The sequence below is a fragment of the Crocodylus porosus genome, unplaced genomic scaffold (assembly GCF_001723895.1).
Source record: "Crocodylus porosus isolate Cpor-Errol unplaced genomic scaffold, CroPor_comp1, whole genome shotgun sequence".
NCBI classification, from domain to species: domain Eukaryota; kingdom Metazoa; phylum Chordata; order Crocodylia; family Crocodylidae; genus Crocodylus; species Crocodylus porosus.
In genome coordinates this window covers 207,599,045-207,611,761 of record NW_017728886.1, presented here as the reverse complement: position 1 = coordinate 207,611,761, position 12,717 = coordinate 207,599,045, and the positions used below count along the sequence as shown (strand labels likewise).

Below are 12,717 nucleotides of genomic sequence, written 5' to 3'. Positions count from 1 at the left end.
AATTTGTGATGGAAATCAATCAGAGACTGCAGGTTTTTGGTCAAAATGATGATGATGCCATCTATATAGCTTAGGTATACCATGGATTTGATGATGCAGTTCTTGAGGAATTCTTTTTCTACTTTTGTAACATACTATTATCTCAGTCTTAAGACTGAGTCATCAGAAAGCAGTGAGGAAGATGGGGACCCACACACCTTTTGCATTAATTGTTTTTCAGTGACTCAACAATAACAGGATAGAATAACACTTAGGTGCCTAATTTCAGTTATACATCGAACAAGTCAGTGGTTTTCAACCTTCTTGGACTCAAAGCTCCTCTCAATAGACCCAAGGCAAATATCAACTCTTATTTTTCACTCAATTTTCCACTACAAAAAAACAGATCAATTCTGCTGCTGCAAAGACCTCAGAAAACCCATGACAGATCAGAATAGTTTTTAACACTATGGATTCCTATTTTAAATCTCTGAGTTTATCTTGCAAGTTAGGTTTGCACACCTAACAGTTCTAAAATTGCATGACACCCTGCAGCACCCTACCTGAGAATCACTGGAATAGAATCTGGTTCATAACGCATAACTTTATTTACATACCTCCAAACTCTTAAAGATAAATTAAAATACTAGAGTTCTAGCTAGCGGAGAAAAAAATCCTTTGAAGCCATGATCACAAGTTAAAATAATACTATTGTTTTTGTTCCAGTAATTTCAAACACTAACAGCTATCAAACTTTTCCTCTATAATCCTAAAGAATTATGAGAAACCTTACCTTGGAAAGTCCGCCTACTTCCAAATAGAAGCAGATAATGAAAACATTCCACGTGACCCAGAGCGCAGTCCACACGGTGTACTAGACACAGAGATCCAGATGAAAGCAAAAAGAAAGAAAAATACATTTGTGAAAATGAAAAGACTATACTGAGCAAATCAATAATAAAAAATCTGATATCAATACATACAGTTCTTCTGGGAACAGCTAAGCAGGGAGACTCCAGAAAGACACTACTTCCAGCTTGAGTCCCATAAGAACCATAGCAAATTACAAATTCAATATTTTCTGCTGCTCTAAATAAACACCAATAAAACCTAGATTTATTGGATTGCTGTTTTGGGGACATTTATGACTCATATGCATCTCATTATTCAGCTCTGTTGGTGGATCTCTCAAAATTGTACAGTTACTTAGGTGCATGATAGTCTACTTTGTAAGAGAAAATGTTAACAGAAAAAGAAGTAGGAAAAGAAACGAACAAATAAACCAGAAGTGCTATTAATCAGTTATGGGGTTGTCATTTGAAAATGAGTCAAATTAAACATGAATTGGTCTCCAAGAACTTTCTTCTAATACAAGTTATGGTATTTTTTCCAATTAAACATGACAGCCTGTTTTTTGAAAGTTTACTCTGCAGAACAAATTCAGCTCTGGCATGAATGGGTATAATACCAGGAAAATGATTGGCACTGTATCTGCTGTCAGAAGTGTTAAATTTGGATTGGTTGATTTGAAAGCATCACAATCTTATAATAAAACCTGAAGAGACAGAGGCACAGACCTGCAGGGCTCCCTTCCAGAGCCTGCGTTCCATGCTGATGCAAGGATCTGTTCACACAGAAATGACCCAGGACTTATTTTATTCACCTTTTTTTTTTTTTTTGTAAAGTAAACGAATGCTATTTACAACGGGATCGCACCATTTACCTAACTAGGGTTGTAGGATGGCACAATTACCTATCCAAGTGTTCTTGTTCATAATCATTTATATATGAATACCTAATTGCATAAGAAGCAATGATGGAGCTGCACTCAAAAACAGTGTAAAGAGATGCTGGACTGGCTGTGTCCCTTTACATTTACATGCTATTTACCTTCACAGTAAAAGAAAGGTTGTTTATAAGCTTTACACGTCCAATTAACTGTGACCAGGTCATGCTAAGATGCTGTTGTTTTGCTTCTATATATTCAGTAAAACACCACCATAATGTACAAAATGCCAGGTCCTGTTTCTATTCAAAAGGTGCTGTCAGTTTGACTTTGTTGCACAATTTTCAGTTATGCTTCCTTCTTCCTCCATCTCCCTGTGATTTATAACAAACAGTGCCATGGAAAGGGGGTTGGTATTTTTCATGCTTTGATTTTTTTTGCATGTTACCCATTTTTGCACTCCAGTATCTTCCATATGCAAAATGGGTTATTTAGTTTAAATTTTTTAATGATGCACTTGTGACTCTTGAGGATGATTACTATGTGAAAGGTAGAGAATGAATAAACAAAATGAGATTAATAGACCCAGTCAATAGTCTCTATATTACAAAGAAGAGCATTATACCAATGAAGGCTCATTTTTAATTTTTTAATTATACAATGATAAAATTACTGAAATAGGTGTGATCTATTGCTAATAAAAAGGCTTTCTCCTTTGATATATTATTTATTTTAAAAAGATACCTTGTAGTTTTTCTCTCTCTGACTTTGTGGCAACCCACTATAAACTCTGTATCAAATACAATAATTGATTTATGCATATGCAATAGCCAAGCTGTGGAAGGATATCTTTAAGAACACCAGCATTCAACAACATGAACACCTAATTCTTATCCACGTGTTGAAATTTTTGTAATGTTACTTTTTAACTGTTTATTAAAAATAGATTTCAAAATAGTCAGACAATTCTACTTTAAAAACAATATAATAGAAAACAAATCTCTACATTGATAGAATACGTCACCAGATATTTAGCGGTAAGTATTACTTCACATGTAAGCTACTTCATATTATACCAATATATGATATGATCCTGTTCCATGAAAACCAATGGAAGTTTTGCAAAATGGCAATGAAAGCCACCTTAAGCAAAACTGCCATTGGTTACCATAGCTGACTCTGCTGGGGCAGAGTAAGGTTATGGATACAAGAGCATCTTGCTGCAAGGTCAGCAAAGAGCTCACTTCACTTTTACTGATGTGCAAAATATCTTGCATTTACTGTGGGGTATGAGCGTAAACATGAGTTACCATGTCCCAACTTCATAATAACTTTTTGTGCCCATAGCCTAAGGCAAGCATACGCACACACAGATGGAGTTTTGAGTGTTCACACACTTTCACAAATTCCTATATTTTGAAAAAAGCAAACTGAAAAACAAGACATTCCAGTAGGTGGTGTCATATTGATACTCATCAGGTGCATTTACATGTGTTATTACTGCGCATGAATAAACTCTAGAGCTGATTTCTGTTTGAACATGCTCCCAGGAGCAATAAACTCTGGAGTTTATTCCTGCACAGTATGTTGAGCCAGTTCAGAGCAGCCCCAGCTGCTCTAGGAGTCCCAGGAGTCAGCCTGACAGCCCAGGACTGCTCCCCACAACTCAATGTGCTGTGGAGGGGCTGGCTGGGGCATGAGGGTCTCTTCAGTGGCCCAGCCAGCTGAGGCAGCATCTACAAATATGCTGCTGTGGAGTTTTTTTACTATGCAGCAGGATAGTGCTTGAATTAACAAATACTATTCTGAGTCCGAGTAAATTAGTTTACTCCAGCCTAATAGGGGTGCACATGTAGATACTGAGATGTTTACTGCATAACTAATTAGTCAACTAACTAATCAGTCAACTTTATTCATCGATAAACATTGTGTGTGCATGTGCCCACCGGGATTATCAGCAGAGATGAAATTTATAACCTCCAAATTTAGTGTCAACTGCTCCACTTCAGCTAGCTAGTAACTGATAGCATTAATAGCCTGATCTGCTCTGTGTGGAGCAGCCCTAGAGGAGTTCAAGCCCTTTGACAGTAAGCATCACAGATATTTGCTGACAAGAAAAGAAAGCTGAGATTCGGGCATCTTTAATTCCATCCAGGAATAGGAGGGGATATGTTCTGTGAGCATATCCTTTCCTATCAATTCTACTTGCCCAGGACTAGTTTTGTCCCTCCGCACACATCTCTATTATATCACAGGGGTGCTCCATGCCCAGGTCTGCAGGCCAGATCCAGCCAGCAGGGCTCCTCATGGGTATGTGGGAAGCCCTGTGGGTCATAGCCCTGTGCACTAAATAAGGTGCTCAGAGCAGCATGGTGCCTCATCACAGCATGTAAAGCCAGGCCAAGGGAGTGTGGGTCCTTGGGTCCCAATTTCAGCATCCAGGGCCCCAGTCTTGATGCCAGCATGTGGGCATGGGTGGGGGAAGTGCAGGGCCCCAGTCCTGGCACACGGGGCCAGCAGAAGGCAGCACAAAGCCCTGATCCTGGCATGTGGGACTGGGCAGAGATGACATGGGGCCCTGATCCCAGTATGCAGGGCTGAACAAAGGTGGTACATGGGTGCTGGGCAGGGGAAGTGCAGAACCCCAGTCCTGATCCAGGCATAATAGGATGGCACAGCCCTGATCCCAGTGCACAGAGTCAGATCTGGCCCATTCTCCTGTGCCATTCCCCTGGCCTGTGGGACCAAGATGTTGAGCACCACTGCTCTGTCACACTTTCCACAATTGGCCGTCCCTAGACTCCATACCCAGCTAGTTTCAGTTCCCCCTGTCTAGGTCCTCATTCAATCTGCATTCTTACCCTTTGCTCCTTCACTCTTTACTTCTACCCATTTTCTCCCATTCCCTCAAATACCTGTCTCCACATATCCAAAGTCCTAATTTCCTGTCTTAGGCCTCTTCAGTCTCAGGTTCCTTCACTTTTTCCAATTTTTTTCCCCCAAGTCCAAACTCTATCCCAGCACCCTCATTGTATCTGTCATCACTTTACCTTTCCCCCATCCAATGGGTCTTAGTCACAATCTTGCCAAACCAGTCTCAGTTTCTCCCTGGCTCCTTGTTCATGTCTGTCTTCTGCCCCAATTCCCTTTCCAGTCCTGGTTTCCTTGCCCAGTCAATCTCAGCCTTCTCACACCCAACTTCCAGCTCTAGTCTACACAGTAATTGCATAGCACTACTAAATATCTATGACAGAATGTATAGGGCACCTTGTACAGCTGAATATTAAAAAGAAAAAACGTCTCTAGTTTGTATTGACTACGATACTACAATTCCAATAAACAGCATTCGTGACATAAGGAGAACATTGTTTTAGTGTTAACGTCAAAGAAAGAATTTCTTAGCCATAAGTAGGGACCTACCCAAATTTAGGTGGCAGACGGGCAATACTGTGGGCTGATCATGGAGCTGGCCACTATTTTCACAGGTTTATTGCAGTGGAGGCCCCCACACCTCTGATTGGCTGAGGGGCTTTGGCAGCCCTGCTCCTCACTTCTGATTGGCCAAAGAATGCTTTTTGTGTGGCTCCACCCCTTCCAGCTGATTGGCAAAGGGGCAGAGCCCCATGAAAGGCAGTCCTCTTGGACAATCACTGGTGGAGGGAGGAGGGGGTGTCTGATATCTTGGCTGCTCCACTTTGTGCTGATGGTTTCACCCTACCAGCAGGCTGCAAGGCTGGGTCACAACAGCTGCTGGCTCCCACTGGGAAGCCAGCATTTTATTTTCAGTAAATTTTTTTTGCCTGAAGGTCTGCTGAAAATCACAAAAGCCACCGTTTTTTGTCATTCCTGTGCAAAATCGTGATTTGGGTAGGTCCCTAATCATCAGACCATTCCTGCCAGACCTATCACCAGAGCCCAATTTGTGAGAGATGAGCAGGAATCATGACATAAAACATTAGGATGGGATATGAAAAATGTCAGTTTTGGCTCTATGACTCATCATTCTGAAGGCTTTTGAAGTTTATCATCAGTACTGGTAGGGAAAAAAAACCCCATAGTTTCATAGTTGGTAGGGTCAGAAGGGACCTGAGCAGATCATCAAGTCCGACCCCCTGACATGGGCAGGAAAGGATGCTGGGGTCAAATAACCCCGCAAGGTGTCTATCTAGCCTCCTTTTAAAGACCCCCAGGGTAGGAGTGAGCACCACTTCCCTTGGAAGTTGGTTCCAGATCCCAGCTGCCCTGACTGTGAAGCAGCACTTCCTGGTGTCTAGCCTGAATCTACTCTTGTCAACTTATGGCTGTTATTCCTAGTTACTCCTGGTAGCACTTAGGGGAACAGGGACTCTCACATTCCCTGCTGGTCCCCCCTGGTAAGTTAGACGGCCACCGGATCCCCTCTCAGCCTTCTCTTGTGGAGGCTGAACAGGTTCAGGTCCCGTAGCCTCTCCCTGTACGGCCTGCCCTGTTGCCCCCTGATCATGCAAGTGGCCCTCCCCTGGCCCTCTCCACGTTGTCCACATCCCTCCTGAAGTGCGGTGCCCAGAACAGGACGCAGTACTCCAAGTGTGGCCTGACCAATGTCATAAAGAGGGGAAGAATCACCCCCTGGCACCTGCTCGTGATGCATCTGTGGAGGCATGACAAGGTGTGGTTAGCCTTCCTGACTGCATCCCCACATTGGCAGCCCATGTTCATCTTGGAGTCTATCACAACTCCAAGATCCTTTTCTGCCTCTGCACTGACGACAAGGGAGTTCCCCAGCCTATAGGTATGCTGCTGGTTCTTTCTCCCTAGGTGCAGTACCCTGCACTTGTCAGTATTGAATCTCATCTTATTCTCATCCACCCACCCCTGTAACCTGTCCAGATCCAATTGCAGCCTATCCTTCCCTTCTAGCATGCCCATTTCCCCCCACATCTTAGTGTCATCTGTGAATTTGAACAAGGTGCTTTATACCCCCTCGTCCAAGTCACTGATGAAGATGTTGAACAGTGTGGGCCTGAAGACCAAGCCCTGGGGAACCCCACTGCCCACATCCCTCTAGGTCGAAAATGACCCATCCACCACCACTCTCTGGGTGTGGCCCTCTAGCCAATTGGCGACCCAGTTGAATGCGTAGGCATTGACACCACATTCTCCTAATTTTTTAACGAGAATGGGGTGAGAGAGTGTCGAAGGCCTTCCTAAAGTCCAGAAAGACTACGTCCACCACAACACCTGCCTCCAAGGATTTTGTGACCTGGTCATGGAAGGCCACCAGGTTCGTCTGACAGGACCTGCCTCTAACGAACCCATGTTGGTTGCCCTTAAGCATATACTCCCCTGCTTGCCCCACTCAGATGTGCACCTGGATAATTTTCTCAAAGAGCTTCCCCAGGACTGAGGTAAGACTAACAGGCCTATAATTTCCTGGGTCCTCCTTCCTCCCTTTTTTGAAAATGGGGGCCACATTGGCCCTTTTCCAGTCCTCTGGTACCTTGCCAGAGCACCACGATTGCTCGTAAAGCTGTGCCAGGGGTCCCGCAATGACCTCTGCTAATTCCCTCCACTCTGGGGTGGGGACCATCAGGACCTGCTGATCTGAACAAATCCAGTCCCACCAGAAGTTCCCTGACTAGGTCTTCTATGACCCTGGGCCTAGCTGTGCCTCCCCTGGGACCATCGGGAATCCTGGTAGGGGGTATGACCTGGCCCCTTCTCAGAAAAATGGAGGCAAAGAAATTGTTAAATAGGTTTTGTCATCTGGTGAGATCACCAGATTTCCTAGCATGTCCTGCAGAGGCCCCATGTTACCTGGGGCCTTCTTTTTACCCCCTCTGTATTTAAAAAAAGGATTTCTTGTTATCCTTGATTCAGGTTGCTAGTCCCAGTTCCATCTCCATCTTGGCCTTTCTAACAGCCCCCCTACAATCCCGAGCAATGGAGGTATAGTCCTCCCTGGTGACAGCCCCTCCCTTCCTGTGGGTGTACACCTCTTTTTTAGCTTTGAGATGTTCCTGGATGCTTTTCAGTTAATATCTAACTGGATACCAAGTATCCAGTAACAATCTTTAATTGATTTTAACAGTTTTAGACTATTGCTATTGCTAGTAATTCCTAATAATGGAGAACTCTGAAATTAGAGTAAAAGAACACAAAGAAAAATGGATAACAGTGTAATTTCAGAGCTATGTGCATAGTATGTTATATTCTAGGTTAGAATTCAAATTTAAGTAATTTTTTCTCTGAAAAGGAATACTTGCATTCATTACAAATCAGCTAATATAAGAAAATTAATCAGTTTGAGAGCTTTGGGCTTATTCACCTCTACCAAAAATATTCAAGTATTGTAAATAACACATGTGCTAAATTGCATGTTGGATTGTTCACTGAGATTTATTTAAATTAGAACTGAGTGGGGGAGCCATTAAAATGATGGCAACTCTTTGACTTGACTTTGAATATACTGATTGACTAAGGATGTTGTTCAATCCATTTCAACCTCCTTTATCTTAGAACTCTACAGGACGTTAAAGAAAAGCAATGACTAGGTCCAATTTCTCCCATCTTTACAGGCCAAGAGATTATACCTGGAAATCCAGGTATCAAATTAAGAGCCCGCACTATAAATATGCAGCATGGAGAACATTTTTTTGTTCTCAGTGTGCCTCTTGTGGCATCTCAAATCAGTTTGAGATGCCACAAGAGGCACATGCATACTCAACTGGATGTGCCCTAACTGTCTAAGATTAAGGACATAAACCAGTTTAAGTGATCAGAAACTGATTTAAACCTGTAACAGAACAGAAAGTCAGTGCACATAAATCAGTTTCAAAATAGCTGAAACTGGTTTAATATAAACCTGGCTGAATGTAATATATGACTTAACTGATTTGGGTCAAACTGCTTTATGAAACTTCTGTCCCAGACCCTATCATGGTTCAAGTTAAATCAAAGTCCCCCAGCATCCCAACATACTTTCCAGCCCTGAACTAGGTTGTGCTGTCTGCTCCAAGCAGAAAAGTTTTGTGTAGGAGAGATGCAAAGACTGCCACCTCCAGGCAAACCCTGGCTGGGGTCTGAGGCCAGGGAGATGGGTTAAACACCCCTTCCCCCAGTTAACCCCCACCCTCGCCCTTTCCCTGAGTACAGAGCTGCCCTGCCCTGTTTAGCTTACTAAAAGTTTCTGCTGGCTGTAATGGTAGACTACAAATCCCAGAGGCACCTGGAAGCAGAAAGAGGAAGTGATGAACAACCCTGCAGAGTCCTGTTTCTGTAATGCTGGACTGCAAATCCTACAGACTTTAGGGCAGCAGGAAGAGGAAGTGCCAGTGAGCCATGCTCTATTGCCCCTTGACTTCTGGCCACTGCAGGGATGCGTCTACATTTTCTGAATCAAAGATAAATGTGTGGCCAGTTGTTTCTCGGTTTAATCTTTGCAGCTTAGACAAACCTGCAAAGGCTGAATCAATCCAGCCTTAGGCTTTCTGACCGTCTGTACTTAGCCTACATGAACTGGATACCTGACTCACTTCTGAAAATCCCAGTATGCAACTCTCTACATTCTCAAGTGCCTAAGTAGATTTGAAACTCTGGCCCTTGTTGAATATTTCCAGTAGCCAATTCCAGTTTCTGAAGTTCAGCCTGTTTCCCAGGAAATAAAGCAACACTTGTGCTCTGGACTACAATCTGATCTCAGAATCTGACAAGCAACTTGTACCATGACTTGTGACAGAGTCTTTCAGATAGTCCTATTTATACTATGATGAAACAGCACAAATTAAAGCAGCCTGCAGCTTGAACTGATTCACATGTTTCTCCTGTCTTGTGCTGTGGATCCCTGTGCAGGTCCTGTGGAGCAGGCAGAGCCCTGTGAAACATGGATTCTGAAGGAACATGGATTATTAGGGGACCTGTACTAGGACTTCAGGATCTAGCCCCGCCAATTTCCAATACCCATAACAGGTAGCAGTTTAAAGCAGTGTGAGCCATCCTTCGTGGGAGTTTTGCTTCATACATAAAAATAATGATGGCCAATGCAAACTGCTTTGAGGGCTCATCTTCCAAATGCTGGGTATTCCCATATAATAAAACATATACACTTAAGCATGTGCTTAAAGATGCATTCAAATGAGAGCTGATGTTAAAATATCTGGTCAGCATTCTTTTCTATATCTATGCAGTTATGCAACTTCTTTTTAATGTATGCATTTACTTTAAAAACAACCTAAAAATATTGGGTTAATATGCTGCATTTCATATTTCTTTCTGGTAAGAGAAGCTTCAAAGTGTTCAAGAAGGAAAAAGACTTAGACTAGGGATCAAGATATCAAGGATTCATTTTAGTTTTGTCAAAGAATGCAACTTTTTAAAATTGTTCTTTTTAAGAAATGAAAAAAATTACAGGTTTCAAGATGTTGGACTAGAAACATTGAAACTTAAGTATTTGTGATGGCTTTTTGTGAAATGGCTTTTGAATTCTTCGTTCCTGGCTATGGGGAGAACAACCTGATTAGCTGCATTATACCCCAGAGGCAATCTTTGTGACTTCAGATTACTTATACCAAAAACAGATCAGTTTACATACATTTAGGATCAGGCTAATAAGCACTCTGGAAGCATAGGAATTACTACACAAAGTCAAGTCAACAATCCACTTAATTCACTATCTTAATTCCAACAGTGTCTATGACTTGTTTAAAAAGACAGGTGTATACAGGTATACAGTAGCCAATGATAGAAAGATCATCTATAAAAAAAATGTTTTTCCTAATGTTTACAACTACAGGTTGGCTAACAGCAAAAGCGTGACATTATAGATTCTTCCTATTCTTTTCTGTCTAGTTTTACTGACAATATTTTTACCATACATTTATTTGGATGAACCCTTTTCAACTCCCACTAAGATCTTAGCCTCAGTTTTACCATGGTGGTTTACACCCCAGGGGCATCTCTATGTGATGTTATGTCACTGTAGCAACGCACTACAATGACATAGCGTCAAAAGGCACAAACCATGATGCTGCAGCTATGTTGCCATGGCAATGCATTCCCTCACTATTGCACATTACTATGGCAATGTAGTGGCTAAAAGTAACCGTGCACCACCAGCACAGTGCAGTACAGGCTGTTACTACACCATCATTTAGTACTTCAAAAAGGAAGTACTAAATGACGGTGCAGTAAAAACAGTACCATAGAGGCACGCGTAGATGTGCCCCTCATGTAGCTTCTTATACCTCAAAATGACCCTAATATTAATGGTCAAAAAGCTGCAAAGAGATAAGCAGGGAATAGGGTTTGCAAAAGTTAACACAGAAATGAATGGAGGTGTTTTTAAGCATAGAACTATATTTCGTAATGCAAGAAGTTAAGATACACAACGTCAATAAGAGGGACTTACCACAACTATGTATCGAGGTCTGAATTGTATGGTCCCAAACAAACCCAATATGACGACTATTATTTGTAGAAAATTTCCAAGAATAGGAGCCCACTGGAAACCAAGAAAGTCAAAGATCTGCCTTTCTAATGCTGCCAGCTGTAAGGAAGCACATAACAGAACATTAACATTTTAATTATGGCTGAATCAGAATATTTGTCATTTTTATATCATCGCAGCAGCCTTACCCGGATTGACTTTCATTAAAATTCTGTGGGGTTTGGAATTTGAATTCTGGGAGCTGTAACCCCTGATGGTATCTTTCAGTGTTATCAGTATCTGAACACTGCTGCTTGTTATTATATAGAAATTATCTCTGTGATAAAGCATTTATAAATATTTAACTTGCACTACTTCCTCACTAATTATAGTATTGCCTCACAATTAAGTACAAAACCAAAGGAAGCAACATTTCATTTTGTCCTGGTTAGTTGGGTGTGTTGGTATCAGTAGCATAACAGGTAGCATTTTAAAGCAGCGTGGGCCATCCTTCGTGACAGACCTACCACAAATTAGAACCATTCTTAAGTGCCATTCCAACCTCTTTCCCCTACCCAATCTGCTGCTCAGCTTTCTGTTCCCTGCCCTGTGCTCCCTTCCCAAGCTGCTGTTCTGCTTCCTGCTCTCTGCCCGATTTGATGCTCTGCTTTCTGCTCTCTCTTCTACCTGTCTCTGTGCTGCATGCCCCCTCTACACCTGCCATGTGCTATACACACAGGCTGCCCATGCTTCAGGTTGGCCACCACTGCTTTAAAAATTGCTGGCTATGATAAATACAAAGCTAGAAGTAGGCTGCTATAACACTGACAGTTCCTCAGGGCTGTCCATGTTATGATACAGGTTACTTTGGCTGTCACAAGCAGCCCAGAATTAGAAGAGGGAAGTCTGACCTTTGTACAAATGACAACATAGCACAATCTAGATTAGGATTTCCAAATACTATATAATTCTAACGTTTAAACCCCAAGGCAATGTCTAAATTATTTGTAAAAGAGGCTGGATTAAAAATTCGCTCCCAAAACCAGCTTTTAAACACCTCTTCAACAATTATAATTGTTTGATTTTTCAACAAAACCATTTTTCACTCATTTTGACAATTTATCAATGGTTATAAAAATATTTAAATCATCTTTTCATTCAGTACATTTGTGGGGCGTGCCCACAAACTCCTTTGAGATGCTGCAAGAGCCATGTGCACGAACGGGAACATGTTGCCTGCGCTGCACATTTGTATCGTGGGGGCAAAATTAGACTCCTCAATATCCAGGAGTCACAAAAACCTGCAGAGAAAAAAAGTGGGGCAGGGCACAGTCCCAGACAGTGCCCTGAGGCAATCGGACACTGGGTCCTCCACAGACACACTCTGGTAGCAGCCAGAGCATCTCTGCAGCTGGCCTTCACCCTGGGGCTGAAGCACACTGCCTGCCCATGTGGGGCAGGCAGTGTGCCAGCTGCAGGAAGCTGGACCTGTACTCCACTGCAGATAAGTAAGGGGGGGGGAGCTGGAGGAGGAGGGAGAGGACCATCTTCTGGCCTTACCCATTCCCCCAGATCCCTGCCCCACCTGCCCCCAAACCCTGTCCCACCT

The 12,717-nt window shown here is 42.5% G+C and overlaps 1 protein-coding gene across 2 annotated transcripts in view; it reads right to left on the bottom strand.

The window, feature by feature from the left end:
- NKAIN3 (Sodium/potassium transporting ATPase interacting 3) overlaps nt 1-12,717 on the bottom strand; it is a 621,440-nt gene that overhangs the window by 323,102 nt on the left and 285,621 nt on the right. For both annotated transcript variants that reach the window (XM_019548544.1, XM_019548538.1), the window contains exons 2-3: nt 11,091-11,228; nt 773-853 (exon numbers count right to left, since the gene is read on the bottom strand). In XM_019548544.1, the coding sequence (XP_019404089.1) occupies nt 773-853; nt 11,091-11,228 (219 nt within the window). The remainder of the gene's footprint in view (nt 1-772; nt 854-11,090; nt 11,229-12,717) is intronic.